The sequence below is a fragment of the Meleagris gallopavo genome, chromosome 3 (genome assembly GCF_905368555.1).
Source record: "Meleagris gallopavo chromosome 3, MGAL_WU_HG_1.1, whole genome shotgun sequence".
In the NCBI taxonomy this organism is placed as follows: domain Eukaryota; kingdom Metazoa; phylum Chordata; class Aves; order Galliformes; family Phasianidae; genus Meleagris; species Meleagris gallopavo.
The window spans coordinates 80089494-80114014 of NC_139406.1; the positions used below are offsets into that span (position 1 = coordinate 80089494).

Below are 24521 nucleotides of genomic sequence, written 5' to 3' on the forward strand. Positions count from 1 at the left end.
GAGGGCAGCTTGGGTTTATTTGTGGTCATTTGTTATTCCGTTTCTTTGTTTTGTTTTTTTTTTTTGTTTTTTTTTTTTTAAAGCAAGAAAGATTCAACTTCTATTCCAAATAACAGTTGCACATCACGTACCTCGAAATGCATCTTTAAATCACTCTGAAGGCAGGAGCGATGCAAAAGCTTTTTGTAACTAAGATCAGCTGTTACAAAAAAGCACAAATGAGAAAAACATTATTCTGACAAGGACACCCCTTTGAAATCTGTACACTGGGATCTATAAATCATTATCTGCTTACACCACCTTGTCCACGCATAGCAGTTTGAAAGAATCTCACAGTAAGTTCCATTTAAAGAGCCATAGCCTGTTAACCTGTCAGTGAGCTAAAATGGAGTTCTCCCCTTAATGAGAAACACAACAGTTGCTCAGATTGTCTGCATGATTTGACAGATATATCTCCAGCTGTGATATGGTGATATTTTGCTTGAGCTTACTTCTTAACAATGTTAATGTATTATCTAGACTTTTAGCAAGGAGAAAAACAAGTCACACAAGTAATGTTTAGATCTCTTGATCATTATGTTAAAAATAAGCTTTCCACTGTGTTAGCAGACAATAAATAAACAAGCCAGGAACAAAAACGATATTGCTTCACTCTCCTATTTTACCAATAATGGCTGCTGAAATGTGTGGTCCCATTCTGCCTCTTCCTCCAGCTCCCTGGACTGCATCAATTTGTTGGATTCACTCCCCACCAGATTTACAAACCAATCTCTGTCAGTTTGTGGCCACACAACCACTTGGGCTGACAGCCTGGTGCAGGGAACAGTAGGGACGGACCCCCCCTGCCCTCAGCTATGAGACAGCACTGCATGTCTTATGGAAGCTCACCTGCAGGTAAACGAATCTCTCCTTCCAGAATAAGAGTACTGTGATAAGAAACAACACCCCTCCCCTTTTTTTTTTTTTTTTTTTTTTTTTAAATACAGAAGTCAAAAACCCTTGTTCTACTAAAATAACAAAGGAAGGGTAAATTACACGTTACGGTTAATTTCCCACTCTTAAAACAATCCAACTTAATCAATACACTACTGCTTCCAGGCCACAGTATAAGTGCCTCTGTTACGAAAGGTTTGCTTTGCCAGGGATTGAGCTCTGAATGACAGACGTTTGAATTACAGAAATCTAACAGCCAGAAGACTGCTGTAAGAACACAATTAAATTAAACACTACCTACAAAGGTCTCTCTGTAACAACAGTTATTTGCTTCTGAAATGACAGTGCAATCAGTGATCTGCTCCTCCGGTAACACGCAGCTTAACAAGAACTATAACCAATTAAGGGCATCGAAAGAAAAAAAATTTAAATAAAAATAAGATTTAATAGAATATTTAAAGTCATCCTGAACTTACAGAATTTATCAGATAATATGTATGTACAACCTGAACTTGTTTTCCACCTATGAGAAGCTGAAAAAAAAATAGAACTCAAAGCAAAAGCCCAGTGACATTAACTTAAAACTAATTTGCTATAGTGCAGAATGCAAAGGAAGACAAAAACCTTTTTCAGTGTCCTACATACAAACACAGGATTTATGCAGCAAATTATCAAAAAGGGAGCGTCAGAATTCTGAGAGAATACATCTTTTTATAGAAGTCACCTGTGTAAAGAGCAAACATTTGCTTTGTCAACTGAAAACAGATATCCTGGGAGTAGCATGCATTAATAAAGAAATATACTGATGATAAAAGAAAGCTCAAATACAGTTTGAAACAGAAAATCATGCAATAAAAGACTTTGTTAGTACTTAAGGTCTACTGCTTGGAGTTAATATTACTAATTTGAGTATTTCTGCATAAAATGTGATTAATAGGAAATGGTTCCTCTGAAAAGTTATATAGGCAAGTAGAATCACAGGGTCTCAAATCACTGACCTAACCCACTTTAAGCCATTCTGCATTCCTCTCCCCATCCCTAGGGCAACCAACCACCCCCTCCAATACACAGGTTTGTGGTGCTCTCAGCAGGCCAAGTAGGATCAAATCAGACAGAGAAAATAACAGCACAGACTGTATTTCACCCTATGACCAATCGTGATCTACACGAACTAAGTCAAGACAGAAATTGTCAAAGAGAGCACATTCCCTCCTGCAGAATTCAGTACGGACAGGACAAATCACAAAGAATACTGAACCTGCAGCTGTGAAATGTGTTTCTTTTGTTATTACAAGTTTCATTATGTGAGAGACTGTAAAAGAGCAAAACAATTAAAAGGATTGAAGTGTATACAGAACTCTGTAGCAAATGCAGGATTGAGCTCCCAAACTGAGTTTGACAGTTGCAGATAAGATGGTAACAGCATAAGGCTTCCCACAGCACCACTTTACACCTCTATGCCCTCCTAGAGGCATGGCATCTTTGAACACCTTCCTATTGAACGAATGCTACCCTACCAGCTCTGGTGAAACTAGTTTTTCTCCATTTCAATTACCACTATACATAGCACAACTGATAAAAAAAAATATCAAGTACATTTTCTTCTTCCCAGTGGTTGTTCCTTCTTCATCTGACATGCCCGACTGCTTCCTCACAACCCAAGCCAAGCTTCAGGTTGCATGAGAAACCCACCTCGGAATACACCTGCCTTTATCAGTATGTAAGCTCACCTCACACACTGATTACAGTGAGTACACAGGGCTTCTCTTCAGTTTGATCTCAGATTCATCCTCAACAGCTCAACAACCACAAACCCAAACACGGCCACTGCCATATACAGGAACAACAGACAAACAAGTGAAAGGCCCAGTTCTCCAAGAGTCTCCAGAACCTAAATTTGAAACCTCTTTCCTTTGGCTTTGATCACTACACTAATATACACTATAATAATACACTAATAGCTCCGTCACAAGTATTCACAAAGATTATATAAGTAGCTTTATGAAATCATGTTAACGTACACCCACACAGCATTAGGCAGACGGCGGTGAAGGAGACGAGGTGTTATTACAACAAATGTAAGCTGATGTTTCCACTTGTAAGGTCTTGAAAAAGATTGTAACACAAACAGACAAACATATAGTAACCTCTCTGGGCCCACCTTTGTAAGGCAGGTTTTAACTGCTACACCACTGAAGTAGGACACTTACCTACATACTTAGGAACTAAAGGATCTCTTCACAACTTTTAAAATCGTGTACATTATGTGTAACATAGGGGGAAAAGTCTGAATTCTGTGAAAAATGAGAGTTGTTCATGAATGACTTTAAAAATTCTTTGAAAGACCCAGCTTTTAGGCACATAAGAAACAAGAGATAAAACATTACTGCACTTGAACAGAGGCAGCTCATTACACTGTCTACTAATAAGGATGGGGTACCATAAGGAGTACCACAAATGTACTATAGAGAGTAGAAGATTTTCAAAATCCTATTTTATTACATAACAAAAACCCCAAACATAGATATAGTCTCCTACATCTCACCAGCGCACCATGTATAATTACAGTTTAAAACGTGCCTGAAGAACAAACAAAATCAGTCTTTAGCAAAATAATCAAAACGTGTCTGCTAAAACACAGGGAGAACTTGTAGTAGTAGCTCATTTTGACAGAAAAATTACACTGCAAGTCTCTTATACTTTGAGAAATAATTCCCGTGTCTGGTAAAATAGATCTCACCCTCACCTCACCTGCATATTTTTGTGAAGGTGCAGCACCACAGCAATCTTCTGACGTTGAACTGATTAATTACTCCCTGCATTAAGTATCTATTTGTACTATTTGTTGCTCAATTCCACTCAGTGACACGTCTTTATTACAGTCAGATCAGATGCTCACATATTCAGTATGGGATGAAATTTCAGTTGAGATCTGCCTGACTATCAACTGAACTGCTGGCTCCAAGCTTCTCCATCTCATAAATGAGGAAGGAGCCTAGGGAGATGTCCCAATAAATTCAGCTTGCCCTCTGAGATATTATTGAAGGACTTCATAAACTACCATCCCGTCCTTTCTCCATCTTCATCAACTTCTCCCTCTGTCTCAATTGCTCATCACTTCCACAGCAGCTTTAGCTACCATATATCCAAATGACTAATGATACCAGAAGAACCTACACGTCACTTTAATGAAATTTAAGGAAATCTTTTTTTAAAAGATAGTCTATATTATTATTTCTATTATTATTAGGAATGCTTCATTTCACAGCATAAATGACTAGATTAGGTTCAACTACATGGCAGCGTTCTACAATTAGTTACCTGAAACTGACAGTTCTCAAGACTGCATAGGTAACTGTCTTATTCTAAAGAAAAGCATCCAATCCTACACCCTAAACCACGTGGACTCTGTCCACTGCAAGGAACAGTGCAATTACCAGATGTGATTCATCATTTTCATAACATTCATGTTCTATTCAAAATAACTGAAAATCTGATCCCCCCCCAGTCAAAATTGGCTTGTACAAACTATACGGAAAAAAAACCTTATGAGTCATTAATTAATAAACATGGAAAAGTACTTCCAAAGATTTTACTTTTCCCCCCTTTATTACCACTGTAAGAAGTATAAGCTTTATTCATTCTGGATTGACATGCAAATCATATTCCTCTAACTGCTTATAATATTGTTCACTGTATTCTAATGGGTGGTAAGGATGATTCTTTCCGATAACAAGTTACACAACCTATTGCCAGTCAGCTGTTTTTCTTTCTTTTTCAGCTTCCTCAAAGGCCATCCATTGATAGCAATTTACTTCAATTTATTTTCTTCTTACTTTTAAAGTTTTCATATCAAATCACAGTATTCCTGCCAAAAAAAAACTAGCGGACAGGTCAAAATTCTAATAACGCGATGTTCATATGCATTCAGGTCTCATTCTCCAGTTGGTTTTACAATGGCACAGTTAAATACTGCAGACATGTGAAGAACTATTTAATGCCCAAGAAATGAGGTGTTTCACAGCTCTTGTCTTCTTAATTGGAAAAGAGTTATGTGAAAGAAAATACGCTGTTTCATATGAATAGGGATTAGTCTATGAAAATCTGAAAAGGAATTCTTCAGAAGATGCAAATCGAAAATAGAAATTATTATTAAAAAATAAATCACCAAGTGTTCTGGAGCGGATGCCCACATTCTGATTTTGTAGTGTTTATGTAACTGAGGAATTGAAAAATCAGATTAGGTGACACAAGACAAAAGATTACTATCATCTTCTCCTATGAAGCACACACCATTACCAATTTATGATGAAATGCACTCATTGCACTCAGATATTCAGCAATTGGGAACCACAGAGAAGCCTGTATGAAACATCATATCTGCACTTTTGGCATGACTAAAGGCACACACATATTAGGTTTCTGTATGAAAGTTCTCTCTTTACTTAGGTTAGCAGCAGGAGTTATTTTAAAGAATTACACATTTCCCTCAGTGTCAAAAACTTGAAGGTCCGCAGGGTCCCTTGCGGAGGTAAAATAATCACTTACCACACAGTTCATCAAATTTCACAAATGCTGGTTTTATGCACTGAATTAAATCCTTGGATTTTTACACTCTCGGAAATCAACTTACCCATTTTTAGCCTTTATCTTTATAAAGAGGGAGGGGAGACTACGCTCACAGACCACGCTCAAAAAAACCAATGCTTTTGCCTTATAAATTCCACTTCCCATAATCATTTCCCTCCCGGTAACCCCAAATTACAACTCACACCACTGAAAAGACATTATATCTCCCTGTAAAACTTCTCCTCTCATTGCTGTGATCTCTCTTTTACAAATAAACCCCTCTATTTCTTTCTATTGTTCCTGCTGCTTCAGTTTTGCCTGTTCACTTTCTTATGCAACACTGTGTAAACTAAAAGCAGCAAACAACCACCTTCTGCGTATCTCTTCACTGTTATTCTTTCATTTGTTCTGTCAATCTTTCTTGGCCTATTTCTTGCTGGATACTTGGACTAAACTATCTAAAGTTTACTGTCTCTTTCCTCCCCCCAAAGAAGCCTACTATGGACATTCTTCTTCCTAGTTTAAACAGTAGGTAAACACTGCCTCATAGCCCATTTACTATTTAAAATTAATATCCTACCTGGCCCGTTCCAATCCCAGTATATAACTCTTTGGCACATTTCCAGCCCTCAGCAGGATGCACTTTATAATACCATTTGATTGCTATGATATCAATTAATTACTACCTACTTTAAAGACTTCATGATGTAACTTTTATTACATTACACGGCACAAAAATGAATTATCAATAAGAATAAGAACATTACTTAAAACAGAGATGTTTCTTGAAAAATGAAAATGTATGTATGTATTTTTAAAGAATTAACACTTAATCTTCAAATCAATATTGAGTCACCGTGAGCGCTACTCTGCTTAGGAGTAAAATCTAATTAAGCTGCACTAGAAGTAGCTATTTCAGTCTAAAAAAAATAAATAAATAAATAGAAAAAGAAAATCCATCCCTCTTACAATTACTGAAAACTTCATTTTTATTCCAACGTGAGAAGAAACAACCAATGTGCATTTCAGATAGGTCAGCTGTGTTATTCTCTGTAAAGACAATAAAATTGCCTACAAAAGTTAAGTGTTACTGGGCATTATAATAATTCTGTAAACCCTTTTGTAAAAGAAAAAGAGCAAATGATGCTGTTCTTCAAATGAGCTCCCCAAGCTTTTAAACATTTCTGGGTTTTTATTCCTATTACAAATAATTGCCTAAAGGATTTGGGCGGCGCTATGACTTAGCACGATACTGATTTAAAAGAAGAAAACAACATATTCTTGTGCCAGATTCCAAATAAACTTGATATCCAGGCCAGGAACAAAGAACCACCATGCTCTCGGATAACAATTTAATAAAATTTGTGGCATCTGAAGTAGCAATCTTTAACTCAGCACGATACTCACAGGCATCAAATTTAATAAAATGACCCCAATAAAAGTTAATCAGAAGTGTTTAAACGTATTGGCAATAAAACAAATTTTATGGCCAGTAGAGTCAGTTATCTTCTGCGTGACAAATTAACTGAGCACTGAAAATTGGGCAATGCATCAGTACCATTCCAGCAGTGAAAAATGCATGATATGAGGAAAGAAAGCCCAAGCGTAAGAAGCATGGATAAAAATCCCTCAATACCCCCCATTTTGTACAAACAGAACAGAACAAATAAACAACAACAGTTTTCTTCAGATAAAGACAACAAGAACTTTACCGAGATTACACCAACAGGTGCTTCAATAATGCCTGCTCTTTAATTACATCCTGAAAGCAGAAGTACCACCATTAAACACTGGAAGAAAATAGCTATGATCAAAAGGTTTGCAGGTATAATTACAAGACAAGGGATTAACTCTGCTCAGTTATCACTCACGCAAATTTGAAAGTGTACCAGTACAAACCTCTGGAATGTGTAACACACCTAATGTGACCCTAATTAGCTCACTTGGAGGTATGATAAGCTAGAGTGAGCTGGTTGGTATGACCTGTATGCAATATATTACAGTGTGTGAAAGTAGCATTTTCAAAAACTGTGCCAGTGTTTGCATCTAGCATAGAACTACTCAGCTTGATTTTGAACTCATGTTTCTTGTGAATTTCCTCCCTGGAAACAACACATTACCTTTCCAATCATAACAGTCATCTTGTTGCCATATAATCCTTGCTTCCAGAAACAAAGACAAGCTTTGTAAATCTTCTTTTAAAAAAGGTTTACAATTGCTCTTATTTTAAGGAGGAAGTGCTATGTAACTTTGTTTAAACAGATGCAGACACCCCCCCCCAAAAAAAGCAGAACAACTAAAATGTAAGTCTGGGATAAAAATACACATAAATCACACCAAAAAACTTTGTCTATCTTGAATATTGGACCTTCTGCTTCTGCCTTGCAGCATGAGCTGCACTGTTGGCTATTAAGAAGCCAAAGAAAAACTACCTTTTCCTGTGAGGCAAAAGCAGCTGAACAGAATGATTAAAACCAATTATCAGTCTTGTCAAGTACACCAGTATCTTAAGGGAAAGTCCTGTTTACTTTTTTCTTCTCCAAAGCCGAGGTCAAAAAATGTGTTTTGCTTATTGAGCAGATGGCTCATACCAGCTTTCTTTCAGCACTTCTCACTCTCCAGTGTCTCAAAAATAGAAGAAAATCATTACTAGCAAGAACCAGTACATGTAATAAGGAAATTACGCTGGGGGTGAGGAGAGAAGAGCGAGTCCAGTTTTTATCCATGTGTACTTCAAACCAAAATATAAGTTGTCACAGTTCCAAACATTCTGAAGCACTTTTCTATCTTAAGAATTACTACTCTCAGTTGCATTTCTAAAGATAGCATTTTATACATACTATAAAGGACGTAGCCTGTAGCACAGTCTCTATACATGATAGGTTTAATTTTCATATTCCAGCACCTCTTCAGATGAATACCCCATATGTCCTTTCCTCGTACAGACTAACTTCTACTCACTCCTGTCTTTATAACCAGTATAGATATGGAAGAAATCTATGCAAATGTGGTTAAAGCAATTAAAAAGATAGCTCTGATTGTTTTATTCCTAATGTGAAAAAGGCCAAGTAGGAATTTACTAACTGCAAAAGTTTTCTTTGGACCACAGAGTTGTACTCACATGCTGAAACAGCACTGCCATGATTTAATGTGTATGAGGTCTAGCAGAGACAAAGCCATGGCTTCCCATCAGCAGCACCTTGCACTGCCAGACCTCCAGTGCCAGGAGTAAGAGAAATCAGGCACGACAGCACTGCTTTATTATCTCTCAATGTGGCAAAAACAATGGAGAGCAGCTCTGAAATACCTGTGTGTTCAGAAGTAAAGAAGTCAGTCCAAAGATTCAAAATATTTTCACGTCAGAACGCCACTCTTCAGCATCTAAAGCAGACAGACAAGTTACAGTGCTTTAAACTCACACCTAAAGGAGCACTTCGTTGCCCTTTCAGCAGTTCTCTTCAGCTGCCACCTAGAAGACCACAGTTCAAAGAATTAGGGGGAAGAAAGCACAGACAAGGAACCCCACAATTGAAGTGCTGGAGGAATAAGAAAGAGCAAGGCTAAGTTCCTGCCTTTTGTTAAGGGAAATTAGATGCTGTGATAATAGGCATTCCAAAATTAGCAAGAGTAGAACTTCACACATTTCTCCCACAACTACCCAGGCATCCCAAACAAGTTACTTAAATTCTTCTATGCATCAGTTTCTTTAACTGTAAACTAGTGATAGCCTACCTCACAGAGAGGTTATGAGGCAATTAACTGATCATAAAGTGTGCCAAGATCCTCAAGTGAAAGGTGCTATGCAAGTGCAGGGTATTAATCTCACACTCCAGGTACAAATCATTCTCTTATCCCACCTTATACCTAGCGTTGGCAGCTTTACAACCATTTAAACTCTCTACTACACAGGTTGGCGAGGTGCCCTGCAGCAGACATCTTAGACACAGTGCACTTTTGTGGTTCAGCTACCTACACCTTCCTGCATAAAAGAGGGCATTTGGTTCAAGCGATGTGCAGCTTCAGGTTGTATGCACAAACACCCAGCCTGCGAGCTGCATACAGACATCAGGTTTTTGGCTGCCGTATGAGGAGATCCATGAAACTTCTGTCAGCTGCATGTAATGGATATGCTGCCAGATACCATCTAACTTGCATAAAAGCTGCAGCATAGGGGAAGCAAAAGGATCACTAGCCATCTTTGTAAGTGTAGCTTTTCATTGCATGCTTTTTAAACTGTCCATTGGGTCTATAACCAGTTTTAACACTTAGACCTCATTCATCGTGATGCTTTTTGAACAGAGTATTAGCTGAAGACTTCCTTCTAAATTAACAAAAATCTTAAGTTGGGAACAGGGAAAAAGACTAATTTGTTACTAAGAGCAAGTAGGATGAGAAGACAGATCTATGAGAAGAGAGATCTAAGAATCTTTTTTTCCAATATATATATTAAAGTGCTTTTTTAAATACACGAAGGGAATGCAAAGAAAGCCCACCAGGAGCATGCTTGCATCACAGAGCACGTGCAGGGAGCCCAATGCCAGACCAGGACGCCTGCTGCCTTAAGTCAAAGCCCTGCAGCCTCACATGTTTGTTACAGCAGCTGCAGCATGCAACACCAAGACATGCTATGGATACCCATACTAGCCCCAGATGCAGCCCGGTGCACCATGTCAACTCCTTCATCTGCTCACAGCAAGTCTGAGATATTACCATGCTCTCCATGGCTCAAAGCAGATGTGTCCCAGCTGAAAGTCATCTGCTTTCAGAGTACAAATTTTGTTCAACAGGTGGTTTGTGCTGAGGTGGGCAAGCTGAACATCTTCCCCATACCAATTTCTGATTTGAGCCATGTCTTGAGTTTTATAACCCTTCTTTGTATTGAGTCAGATTAAAATTGAAATTGTAGTGAGAAGGAATGCTAACATTACAAGCGGACAACTCTCTGTTTCAAGTTGTGATCAAAGCACCAAGTAGCCTAATAAAATCCAGGTGGCTCCAGCCTATCATCCACCATACTCATTACTTCAATTGGTTCATTTATTAGATTTCCAGGTGTCAACAAAAGGAGGCTTGCTGCCAATTCCTTCATATCTGGCTCTGCTTATGTATCTGGTGTCTTTTGATAAGAAGGTTTCGTTAAAATTAAAAAAAAAAAAAATTAAAAAATAGTTTTTAAAATAAGTCAGGCCTTTTCCACAGTTAGCAAAACCACAAAAACCAGTGCGGCTTTGTATTATTCACCATCTACTTACGACTAAGCTAATTACAAGAAGCACCAAATGACTCACGTTTGCCAAAGCTTCTTTGATAGAGTTTGTCCTGCAAAGTACAAAAAAATTTAAGGGCAACTTTAAGAGAATTTATTTGCAAGTTTAAATTCAAAAGAGTCAATACTTATAACAGTTTTCAAAGTTTTTACTTTTCAAAGAAATACAAAAACAAACAGAGAAAAGGATGACTTATCCTTCACTCTTAATTTTCCTCTTTATGCATCCAAATATATCAATTTTTTCACTTGGAACAATACTGTAAGAGAAGAGGTTGGATGATTTAGTCCAACAGAGCAGTGTAAGAAACAGGAACTCCTTTCTCAAATGCCATTTTGAAAAGTGAAAGAAAAATCTCAGAATTCTACACTTGAGAATAGAGGGACTTTTTGCTTTTAACTCTACACAATTATATCAAAGCTGAATTTTACAAAGAACTCCCTCACCCCTCAGCCTGCAATTCATTATTTCAATTAGTTCATGCTTTCCACCCCTTTCATGCATATTTCAATTTCTGACCCATTATCTTAACTCCATTTCAAACAAAACAGCAGGTAAATTTTTTGCAACAGCGATCAGCCTTAGATGTCTCACGCTTTCTAAGTGTTCTGTTCTCCTAGCATTCTAAACCCCCAATTACTCATCAACAGAACTGAGATCTCATTTTCCCAAATAGCCAGGTACATAAAGGCCAACACTCCTGTAGAAGACCTCAACTCCTATGCCTTTCCTCAACAGTTTGAGCACATGTGTTTGTACAAGGGTTAGGATGCCCAGAGCCAGCTGATGCCTCCAGGCACAGCAAAGCATAAATCAGAGCCTGCTTCCCAGCTGGAGACTGCATGGCTTTCAGAATCGCAGCATTAACCTTGCTCCAGTTTACATCTGAATGCTTCTCCTCACTCCCACTCCTCAGCACTCCTCTTACCTTCAGCACTTGGTGCCTATCAAAAAACCATCATGCATGTCCCCAGATCTAGTTTCTGTAAGTCCATCAACCCTAAGTGAACCAGAGCCATTTCTTTCATCTGGTTTTCCATCACAGCATACCACCAGGTTATTTTACAAAACACTGTATTCTCCTAACAAGCAATAAATCTATGGAAAAAAAATAACAAAAAAACACAGAACATATATATACATATGTGTATATATACATACACACACACACACGCACACCCTCTTTGAGGGAGACCTTTCAGTCCTATTTTGTTTTTAAATTATTCTTTCTGTTCCTGAGGAGAACTGTGGCACTTGGTCTGGCTCCTGAATAGTTGGTGCTGTGACTGCGTCTTTCTTGCCTATGATGGAAGCTGCGTAGCCAGACAGCAACGCATCAAGCCTAGAAAATCATTCCCATTATGATGACAGAACAAAAACAAATGAAATCTTGCCCTTGTAGCTTTCATTACTTCGCGTAGGACTGAGGAATATGTTTTTCCAGCTAGGGGAAACACTTGGCTCTGAGGACGAAGGCCTTCAGAATTTTATGAGCAAAGATCTCCATTTTTAAGAGCGCTTGTTGTTTCGCTGTACGAGGAAGGCTTTCGAGCCTCTGTGTGTACCAGGAGTGGCACCCAGTGTCCAAACTGCATCCTTACAACACCGTCTTCGATTTCCTTTTCCAACCATCTTCCCTCACTCCTTTCTCCCCGACTGCAGCCACAGAAAATCAGCAGCTCTGTGAAACTCACGGCTTCGCCATCAAGCTCTACAAGTAAAGCAGCTTGCACGAAGCCTTTGCCAAACTGTTTTTAATCAAGACTGCAGAGATGAATCAAATTTTAAACTATTTAATATAGAGAACAACTATCAAGTCTGGTAAAATTATTTAATTAAGCTATGCAGCTACAGATTTGAACTCGGAATAAAATCAACATTTGCATATACCACGGTCTTTCAAGTGCACTCAACAACTGACTTAACAGCCACAAGCTGATTTATTCCTGGTCGCTGTTAGTGCTTTTATAGCTCCAACCAATTTTATTAAACATGGCTTGTTAAGGCAGAACCAAAAATCACCCAAGGAATTACAAAAAAAATATTTTCACGTGTTGCAGCTATGCGGGATTTTTAAAGACAACCTGTTGTGCTTGGCTACAACGACTGACTAAAAATGAGCGTGACAAATCCAGCAAATAAAGTCCTTTTGTTTCCTCCCAAATCGATCAGAGGGTTAAGATTTAGGTTTAAAAAGAGATTCAACACCTGGATCCGGCTATAAGAAAAGCTCCCCCCCAGCCTGCTGTGACAGCCCCCATTTCTACTGTTGTTCCTTTGCTGACACAGACAGTTGAGAGTTAGAGATGCTGGATTAGGATAAAACATCTATCTATAAGAATGATTATCCCAAAGCATTAAACAGCTGTCGCTTTATCAGCAGGTAAGATTGCAGTATATAAATCACTAAAAAGTCAAGATTTTTGCACAAAGAACATAATGGAAAAACCCATTTCACCTACGTATGGAAGTTTAATTACAAGTACCATTCAGGAATCGTGCCAGACTTCAGCCGGTCAGTCTTCCCCTGTCACTAACGTTAAATCCTAAAACACAGAAGTGTGCCATTCACTTCTCCTCTCAAGCGAGGAAGCTCAGCACTGCCCATCTCACTATCTGCCCTGCATGTGAAAGTTGGAGGAACATTACCAGCACCTCGTCAGAATCCCAACGCCTTGCAGCTGAGTGCAGTTCTGAGCTCGTGTGAACTAAGATTAGATCTGAGTTAGAGTGCAAATATATCTGAACCAGCTTTTCCCTCTAAGCCAAAAGGCATTAAACTGGCACAATTTAACAATTTAATCAAGACCTCCAAAATCCCGGAGTTCAGTGTCTGTTCTGCCTTCCTAATTTACCCCTCAAATTTCTCTCCAGTATAAATGTTCTATCTCGAAGCTTTTGTATCACACAGATGATTTATTTATATACACACACTGAAGAGAGCATTCAAATCTGCTGCATTATTTCCATGTCAAGATTTATTTTGTTCTTCCACTTGCAAAACTATGCACACATTGCACAGCAAATATATCTCTGTTAGGTGCCTAATATGGCCAGGGAAACCATTTTGATTATTCCGTGCCCGTTTACGCATTGTCCTACAAAACAATAAGATAGAACAGCAAGAAACTAGCAATTAAGAGAGTCTGAATGCACATCGGGAATCACTAAAATTCACACTAGCCAAGTCAGGAACAATATGACTGATGAATAGGCCATATTATATTAGGATTGTTAGCAAGTATTAAAAAATTATCCTTCGCAGATGTCCCTTATGACCTAAATATATTGCACAAAAACATGTCTTTTTTCCCCCCTGAAAGTTTTCAGAAATCTTTTCGTTTCTGTTATTGAATAAAGCTCCACAGTGCCGCACGTTGGCTATAAATATCTGCATCAAGGATTTATCGTACCAAACCTACGAGAAAAAAAAAAGGTATGAATATTTTACTAGAGAATAAACCATCTATTTTAATGTGTATTTTTCTACTGCATTAATTTATGCTGAACCCAAGCATATAATTCAATAAAGGAAATCAAACTGTGTGTTCAGCAAACAGTGAAACAAAAGAAGCTGCATACTACAGAAACTTCTCACCCAATACACCACAAACCAAAATAAAGCAAACGTCCTTTTGTTAGATGGCTAAGAACAACCTTATCTCCCATAAACACACTTGGTAGGTAGGCTGATGAGAAATCAAAAACATATAACCTGATATAAACTACTCCTTCTGCAGCTGTGCACACCTAGACCATTCTCAGCACAGTTTTAAACTAGTTTGTACTTCCCTAGTTTTGTCATTATTAAGATTCTATACACTGGATCTAAGCTCTACTGAGGATTTTTCTCCTTTCTATCAAAGCCAAATATTTCTCTAGAAAATCATTTAAGTTTAGCGAGCTTTGTGAATTGATTGCTTATCCCTTCAACTCCACTGCTTCAGTAGGTTTGCTGTTAGCAAAAATGGATTTCAACCACCTCTATTGCTTAAGTATTTAATTCAAGATTCAGTACTGAACCCTGGGCCAGTAATATGGCTCAGTCCATTAACAAAATAAATATAAACACTATACATTAATATGGCACGACTTGGGTTTAATGCCTTTTATACCTTGACAACATACAAATTTCTTGCCAAATAGAACACTACTTAATTTCTCCAGGTTATGCAGCTGTGAGAAAACCATAACACATTATTAGGGGAGAAAGAAGAACAAATCATCCAATGCCATTTCCTGCTCAAAACATCCCGACTGATCTTTAAAAAGTTGTTATAATTGTGTTGCATTGTAAGATAAAAAGCATATTCCTCAGAATACTGAAGCTCACATAAGAAGCTGTTACTCTAACAGTCCCCCACCTGCAGGAATACATGTTGTTTCCATGCACACATCCCAGAGCTGCTCCCAGCCTTTACCATTTGGAGCAACTGTCAGATTATAAAAATCTGTTCCACGACCTCCATGCAACTTTTGCAAGAAATCTGCTGTTCAATGTTTAATTTTTAATTTTTTAAACTATGCCCAAGACAATACAGTTGTGTTCACTACAAAGCATCAATAGTGTTTTAGGTGATATCTTAAGAGCACTAGCACTGCTGTCTGGTCACAGAACAGAAAATATATCTGATAGGGGAGAAAATACAAACAAAAAAGATTGATATATTTTTTATTTACCACTGCTTCTTATTTCAGCCCATTCTTATCACTTTTACTCAGATTTATTGCTCTGAGTTGTTGTTTAACAGAGCTATCTCCATTCCCTTTATTCTGCCTCTTGGAATAAGACCTCAGCACAGGGGGTTTAATGCAGTATGCTGTATTTTCCTTCTGCTCCCTCAAGTTTATTGCAGCATTCTTCAGGGAAGGAAATGGCTAAATACTTGCATTAGCAGAAAAGGAAAGGGGAAGGGGAGAATGGAAACAAGTAAGAAGGTGTTAAAAGATCATTCTCCTTCTTTCGGTGCAGACACACTGGAAGTGTTACCAAAAGAACAAATGAGCTGAGAGTCATAGCTAGCTAAAGGCATGGGGAACACAGGGACCACAAAAGAAAAAGAAAAAAAGAAAAATCAAATAAAAAAGAAAATCAGTGTCTTAAGCAAGGACATGCTAGAGACCACAACAAAACACACACAAAGTAGAGATAGTGATCCAAGCAGCCAAACAGAATGGAAATTTCCATTGCTGCAGCATGTTGTCTAGGACTGAAGACTCATAATGAAAGATGAAAAAGCAAGTTTTATTGCAGTGGACACCACTGTCTTCACGTGGTCTGGGCTTCATTCTGGAGGAAGCTTATCTGCCAGGCGCAGAGGTAGCCTAAAGCTACTTCCTGCTCGCCTAACTTTTGGGAACCCCAGAAGGCACCTACCTCAGTGTGGCAGTTGAGCACAGGCCTGTCTACCAGGATGTCTATCGTATGTTACAGCATTTGCCTGAAAAAAAAACTGTTTTCTTAAAAAACAAATGGCTACATCCAGACTTTGACTGAACTGTGGTATAGAAAAACTCAAATGCTCAGTAAAAAATAGAGCACATCTGAAAAAAAGCAGCACATTTCACTGTTGCCATATGTTCACACGAACATCTTTTCACAAATGAATCTACTGAAACTGTACTAAAACAGCTGTAAGATTTACTTGGGACTCCGCATTCAGTACAAACTAGCACATTAGATATTGCTTAACATAAGTTAATGATAAAATATAAGCAGGAGATCATTTCTGTGTGATTTTAAGTGTGGAAGAACATACACTTTTTCCATATTAAGCCTGCATATCCCCAAAACAGAACAAATAACACATTAGGTGAATTTGTAACAAGCAAATAACCTCAAGATTCAGTGTCACTCACCAAAAAGTAACTCTGAAAATCCTTCTGAGTACCCAGGGAAAATAACCCGCAATTTTTTTCATCTCTAATAAGCATTAAGCATAAGACTTCGTATTTCCAAATGACTATCATAAAATTTATAGACTACTATGTGAAAACAAAGAACATATTAAAATCCAAATATACGTTTTGTATTTCTTCTTACTCTGCTCTGTGCGCTTTAAGTCAGAGTTGCATTTGCAAGACGAAACAAAATCACAGTGTTGTCTGTAGCTTTTTATTTAACCTGAAGAAAATACAGAAATTGAGTTTTCATATTACTGATTACATAAAAAAAATAATGTGCTTCTGCAAGCATTGTAAAATAGGAAATATTCATCTAGCAAGCTGCACAATTGTATATCATGGTTATAAATGAAGAATAGAGTTGAGATGGAACACAAACCATGAAGGAAAAATCTTCTGGCTTCAGGTTCAGCACTTGCATGCAATGAGTACCTGAATGTCAGGGCTGCACGGCGCAGTGCTGCTCAGCCTGCTGCACACAGCCCTATCTGCACAGCCGCTCCCTGCAACTGAGAACCCCTCTCATCTCCTCCTTAGGACTATTAAGTGAGTGTTCTGGAGTACAGTTTTCAGTAAATTCCAGCATAACTACGAGTTTATTAGATATGGTAATGACATCCACTGCATGGGTGGCTTACAGAAATCAAACAAACGGACCGAATTACTGGAATCTGGCAGATGTAAGTGTTTCATCTTTAAAATTACTCAAAGAAAAATGTCACAAAGAACATTTTCTTCGAGTAAGACAAAAGGCGTTACGGCATTCCCGTGTTTGGTGCAAATTGCCCCGACTCCTTCTGCAGCACATCTTAACGGACGTGGATTTAAATACAATTTTAATACGGCTCTGCTTAAAAGAGCACAACGATTTCTTAGTTTTGGTTCAAAATGAGACGCTGAACAAAAGGATTTATTTACCCCTGCAAAGTACTATTTCTACAGGAAGAAGGAATCCACTCGAGAATCCAGAAGCGCTACAAGCAAAGATATTTAGCACCAAGAAAAGGAACAGAATATGCAATAGTACATACGCAATTCTTAAATTGACACAGCCCGCTGCACATGCACAAGTGCGTGCCTCGGCACTAACGCCGCCCCCCCTGTAAGCGACCCGCGTGGGGATCGGGAACGGGAGAGGAGAGCCGGCAGGCGGCCGCCGCAGCCCTGCGCTGGAGCAGCGCGCACGGAGCTCCGCAGCGCCCGGCGGCACACGGACGGACCTCGGCACGGGACGGGGCGCCACGGCCCCGCGCTGCAACGCTCCGCTCCTGGCCGCCGTGCGCGGGATGACGGCGCCCCCTGGCGGCGCCCCGCGCGGGAGAGCAGCGCCTCGCCGCACGGCCGCCATCCCGCTGTGTAAGGGCGGACGGCAGCGCTCGGCCTGAGCGAGATGCGGGGCATGGCTGCGCATCGCTTTCCACGCAGGCTTCGAACCCCGCCGTGGAAGACGAGAAGACGCTGCGTACTGTGACGCTGGGAAGCACAAACTCAAGCAATGCTGTTCTTTAAGGACCTACAACGCCAAACGCAGCAGCTCACAGGCTTAGCTTTAAGAGATTTAACGTCCAGAACGACTCCTCCAACGGGACAGAAACCTGAACAGAGAACATTCACTTCGGTCCCACTGCAGTAGGCACCAATTCAGGCATGCGTGCTCAGTGTGATGCCTATCTTCAATTAACTTCTCTAACAGAGCACTCCTTCCAGCCGTGTGAAGCCCTCTGCTCACGCAGCATCACGTAACTGAGGGCACGGTGCTGGCAGTGCTGCAGGTAAGGCTCAGCACTAACAACTGCTGCTGCCACTGTCTGCTTCAAACCCTGCAAAAGCACCACATGGGATATACGTGTCGCTCCACATGCCCCTGTATTTGAGGCTAAACTGCAGCCACACGCATAGCAAACTGTGCAACGGTCTCACTACACACTCACCGTGTTATTTTAGTTATTACTGACAGCACAACTAAATACAGCCTACACACAACAGATACACGCAAACCTAAGAATCCTTAGATAGCTCTTTTCTGAAAGCTGACAAACAAAATTAACCTTCGAGCGAGGAAGTAAAATTCACACAAGTGAAGACATCACCTTTCCATCTGCAGTATTTCACAAGGAACTTGATGAAAACTCCATATAGCTACAAGAAAATTCTAACGTTCTAGAATTTTTTCTTTTTAGTACATAGTTACACAGTTGTCTCAAAGTTGTTATTGGCACAACTACCGCAGCACTTAATCTATTATCTTAGCTTTGAAAGTAAGGTAGTAAAAACATCTCGGGTTGAAATAAAGTGTCTCAAAATTTATCATGAATTTCAAAATGTACATTACATCATTTTTCTCTTCTATGTTAGTCGTTATGTAGCTTTTCTTCCTATTTAAAGGCACTGCGTATTCCTTGCATGGAAAGTGAGTTAACTGAAGTGAGAAGAACAGAACACAACACGTCCCTTACAGACACAATTTGTAGTCGAGAATAATACGTATTTTCTTCCTTAAATATTAATGTCATGCCTTACAACTTCTTTGTAAACGTTAACTGAAAGAAAAACTAAGCACAGACGAAAGCCTTGAAGCACCCTAAAGTGAAAGTAATTCTCAGAAAACTAACCTCACAAACAAAGACATGCATGGGTACTGCATCATTTCACAGGAGTGAAATCCTGTGAAATCCTTAGAGCAGAAATCATTAGATTCAACTCATGTTTAGGGAAAATCTGGAGGACGTCACATGAAAGTACCTTCTCAAACTTAAAGACCTCTGTTTTGAGAAATCATTTCAATACTTTTGAGCATTTGAGTGCACTGAGAATAAAGAAATAAAGCTATGTGGAAGTAAAAGCCTGAATAGGAGTCTAGAGAGCAGCCCTAAAATCAAAGCCTGCGCTGAAGCATATTTTGCTGAAGACTCAACAACATACACCAGTTCGGCAATTTTCCTCCATTAGTTCACACATCATCAACTAAACTTCACCTACAGCTTTCTAGCACAGATTGCTGGGCTGAAAGTCTCCCTGGAAAATATTGTGCTACAGCAGGCCATTGTAGGTGTTTAAGACTTCCCTGACAGGAAAATCTTACGAAAAATTATACTTTGTAAAAACAATCTCAGGAAGATGACACTGCAAGAGAAACTTTCTGAGATGAAAAACACCTGTGGATTCATAAATGTTAGACAGCCCTCACAGATTTTTAATAAGAACTACTTGAAGCTAAAAAAAAAGTATCTTTTCTATAGTTTCTAGAAATAGTCCTAACTACTCCAAAGGATCATCTTACACCAAAAAAAAAAAAAAAAAAGTGACTTCTGTTTTTAAATTGTCAATTTTGTTTTTGAAGCAATTATATTGAGGCAAATAGTCAAAATTTACTATTAGTTCAGATATTAGCAATAAGAAACAAAATGTCACCTTTTTAAATAAAAGCAAATTTAAAGTAATAGTTATTGCTAACAACAGTTAGAAATCCATCTTTATCCCACAGATTCTTAAACATCTTTTAAGTACCTATTTCAAGTTTAAGTTAAGGGCACTTTCTTAGCACCTTCAAAAACATGCTTTATATCAGATCTCCTCAGTTTTAAAAACAAATCATTAGCTTTCATGTTTCTTGCCAAGTACTCAACAATTTGTTTGCTGAAATATCACCCTCCCGTACATAAACTTCATTCTCTTAACAATAATCACCTCAAGACCAAAAGGTAAATGTGTATTTTACATGTGACCTTCTCCTAGAGCTCCTGCAAGACAATACAGAATAAATTATTTTTTGTGCATTCATCCAGTTCTCACCATAGCAGATTTGGTGTTTGGGAACAGATAACTGCAGCATGATTGCTCCCCCCTCAGGAGGAGGTCAGCTGGGGTAATGTGGCCCCTCCAAACCGTGCAGTAGTCCCTGCATTAACACACAATCATGCATGGCCAGAGTCAGGCAGGATATTGGCAGACCAAGGTTGGACTCAATGATCTCTAGAGGTCCCCTGCAACCTCTACAATTCTGTGATTCTGTGAAATGTATTTTGCAGGCCCAGAAACTTACACTGTAAATAGAATTGTTTCTATTCCGGTATCTTGGATAAACAAAAAGAGAAAAATCCAAAGACACACTAAGAAAACTAGAGGAAAAGACAATACAGCATGATGCAGATCAAAGTGAACTAAGTTCAGTATATTTCTGGGCGATGGAAGTACCGAAGCACAGAGATACTTTTTCTTTCCCTCAGTATCTCTGGGTCTGAATTTGGGTAGACATATAAAACCAGTGGTACTCATTTATACAAGTCTTGAGGAAGATGCTTGTTTGGTTTGGGTTTTGACATGGTGAATGTTAAGGTTCTAACAGATAATAATAGATCTCTCTGCTTAAATATCTGCTTCTAAAAGAAAACAATCTTTTGAAAATCCAGCAAAATAGTTGCACAGGGAAGCACAGCTCCAGGGAAAACAAACAAGACACATTGCTGAGATGGAAGACAGTTCTATTCCAAAGGTAAAAAAGTATCTAACACTCAGCTGGCTACCTCAAGAGCTATTTTGTTTCGATTTTCATCTTCTCTAGCCTCCACCACATGGGTCAAAGGGTTTAAGAGACCCAAAGTAAAGGTAACGCAGAGTGAGCAAGAGCAGTGTGTGAATGGTTTTGCCTGCTTAACTATTTTACCAAGAAGGCAGAGAACCTCTTTGTACATAGTTCAGCATTGGAAAGCTCCACTGACACGGTTGCCAATTCCATTCGGCTGTTGGGCACGTAGCAGTTAAACTGCTACACGTGCCACCTATGCTGGCTTGAGTCTGTTCTTCCCTCTGTAGCACTGGAACAGAAGGTTGATGTGCTAAGGCATCCTGGTAAGGGAAGCTCCACAAGCATTGCCTTTGCACCTTACTTGATACCAGGATAAGCGTCTGCTTGCTGAGAAGAGAAAAACTGACAAGAGTTCTTGGAATGAAGTTTTTTACAAGCAGGAACAGCTGAACCTTGCAATAGGATCACAGACTTACAGCTTCAATACGGTTGTCATAGTAAGATAAATCCATCTCAGAAACTAAGAACGTTATTTCACTGCTTGCTTATCTATTGGCTACACAGAAAAAAACAGCCTTTTTATACAGCACAAACTAAAGCACAGGCTCCAATTAAAAATTTAGCTTACTCTAATCCTTTGAAGAGCTACAGAAGAGAAATAATATTTAAAACATCTCTTAGGCTTTAACAAAATATAGCTCTGACTCTGGTGCCATATTACTGTAGGACAATTAACATTCCCTTGTTTCGCTGTTCTTAGAATTCTGAATGGTATGATACCACAACAAAAGCACAGAACAGCTAAGAAACCTTACCAAGCTGCACAGTTTTAAAACAATCTCTGTTTTAAAGGCAGTTTGAGGTTCTTTTGTAATAAGATATTAATTTAATAATATCTAATCTTATTATAAGAAAAATGAGTTTATGCTTAAACATTACTTAATCTTGCTCAAACTGAATTAGCAAAATTAGATAGAATCAAGCTTCCAACCACAACTCCTTTGATTATATTGCCTCTTCAGTTACTCTTGAAGTCAAACTGTTCCTCTCTAAAACCTAACGAGGAAGCATTTCTACCAGCATCACTAGATGTATACATACACACAGTACAAAGATTATAATTGTAAACCTCTAAAATTTGTTTTACAAATTTTATAATTCTGTGTCAAGTCAACTATGTTAGCTTATATTGACAAAAAAAAAACAACAAAAAACAACCTGCTAGGCCAGCAAGGAAGCACCGAGACACATGTAAACCTCTGATACTACTTGTAGCTTAGTTGGAGAAGCGAAAAATCATGCAGATTTCATGTTAACCAGTGGTTCTTAAACTTACAAAGCTTTGCCCTCCAGGCTTTCAGTAAGCACTTAACACATGTAAAGAAATCCACAGGGAGGCAATCTACATGCTTGACTACATATATACACATACATGGATATACAAACTGTAAGTTTTTTTGTAAAATGGCTGTATGAAATATATACTGGAAATGAATGTAATTTTCAATGAGACAGTCTTACTCTACAATGTGTGTATATACATTATAGTATTTAACTTTCTGCACGCTGCAGCTGCATATGCAAGATGGCATTTTAAGTAGAGCAGTTATGCCTCAAATGAAAACAAAAACTCTCTCTGATCACATAGAAGCTACTAGCCATGGTGAAAAAATCTCTTTTTGCAAATATGGATGGTGTTTTACCACAGGTTCTGCAAAAATTGTAGCCATTACCTTCATCAAAGTCTGCATCATCCTCTGTATGCTGAGGGAAGGGGAAACAATTTGTGATTTCGAGTCTGTCATCCACCACAAGACCCAGCAGCACTCCTTGGACCACTTCATTTCCTTGTCCTTCTTCTTGGTAATGTTTAATGATCTTTAACACGACCTAAAACACAAAGACAAGAAAACCATAAGATGTAATCATTTTTTCCCCCGACAATTTTAAAACTCAAAACTATATACTTTTAACTGTTGCATAAACTAGATCTGCAAAACAAGTGAGCTACTGGTTAGAATACCAATATCTTCAAGGCAAGTTAAACAACAGCCACTCTTAAAATATTGGGGAATTTAAAGGACCACTAAAAGAAGTCAAAATGCAGTTCTAAATCATTTTTCTGAAATACCCTCCCAAAAATAAATATTCACTTATGTTTGTTCGCTTTAACTTTATCTTCTTGCTCTAATTTTTATTAGCTCTCAATTGAGAGAAACTTTAACAAAACATCTTGAAAGTAATTATGGAGAAACCAGTAGGAATTTTTTTTTTTAAGCAGAAGATGCATCAATTACAACTCAGAAAATGTACTAACATTTAAAATTGCACCTTACTGTAATTTTACTTCAGATAGTCAAGCAATCTGTATCTTGTGAACTACGTATTTCAAGGAGTAACGAATGCTTAAAAGGAGTATAAGTTCCTTCTCTTTTTATTATATTTCTCACTCCCTTTCCTAAATTTGAGTTCTACAATGAGTGACTCATAAGGCTAAACAAAGAAAATGGAACAGTACAAACAACCATCACTCATAAATAGTTACTTGGTAGAAATGCTCCTTTACTTTATCAGAAATTCACTACACAAATAAAAATTTGTTTAATAAGAAGAACTAGAATGTGACAGGATATGGTTACCACAAAAATAGACCTTAAAATCTTATCCTTGGTCCATCACATGTGGATTTTATTTCACTAAATCCCAATCCACCCACCCAAGCAAAATGCACCAGAAAACGTCTGACAATGTGTTGTTGTTACACTACTGCTACAATATATTCACTGGTAAATCCCCCACTATAATGGATTTCAGCTGAACCTCTTGAGGGTTGTTTAAGCTTATATTTAAATACCAGTAACATAGATTTTTTCCTAGCTTGTCCTTATATATTTGTTCTTAATCTTTGCCTCAGTTGGCGAAAAACACTCTTAATGAATTAAAGAGTTGCAGTATAGATTAAATGGAAGAAAAATGTGCTTTGAAAAAAAAAAAAATTATAAATAGATTTCCTTCATGGGGAAGAACTGGAAGCAAAGCAGAATTTTGCAACACTTGAAAGAAGTGCGGCAAACAAGAGCTAGACCATATTGATCCACCAAATACCTTCTATCACACAGCCAACATATAAACAATACTCAGGTTGCATTTTGTTAAATGTAATATTTGCTATATATTTGCCATAAACTAAGTCTGTCACTCAAGAAATTCATAAAAAAAATGAGTTCAGTCCTGAATTATTACAGCATACCATGCTCCTTATGTACTGCACAACTATTCTCAATATACAGCTCTAAAAGCTTCATTTTTTCAGCATTTTTCTC

The 24521-nt window shown here is 38.3% G+C and overlaps 1 protein-coding gene and 1 long non-coding RNA gene across 2 annotated transcripts in view; both read right to left on the reverse strand.

The window, feature by feature from the left end:
- EIF3H (eukaryotic translation initiation factor 3 subunit H) overlaps positions 1-24521 on the reverse strand; it is an 80542-nt gene that overhangs the window by 35977 nt on the left and 20044 nt on the right. The window contains exon 2 of the mRNA XM_085221602.1: positions 22932-23088. Coding sequence (XP_085077728.1) covers positions 22932-23088 — 157 coding nt within the window. The remainder of the gene's footprint in view (positions 1-22931; positions 23089-24521) is intronic.
- On the reverse strand, positions 13730-22917 carry LOC146544786 (uncharacterized). Its single transcript, XR_014882653.1, has 2 exons — positions 16147-22917; positions 13730-14187 (listed from the first exon to the last, which is right to left on the reverse strand). It is a non-coding gene; the product is annotated as an uncharacterized LOC146544786 (long non-coding RNA).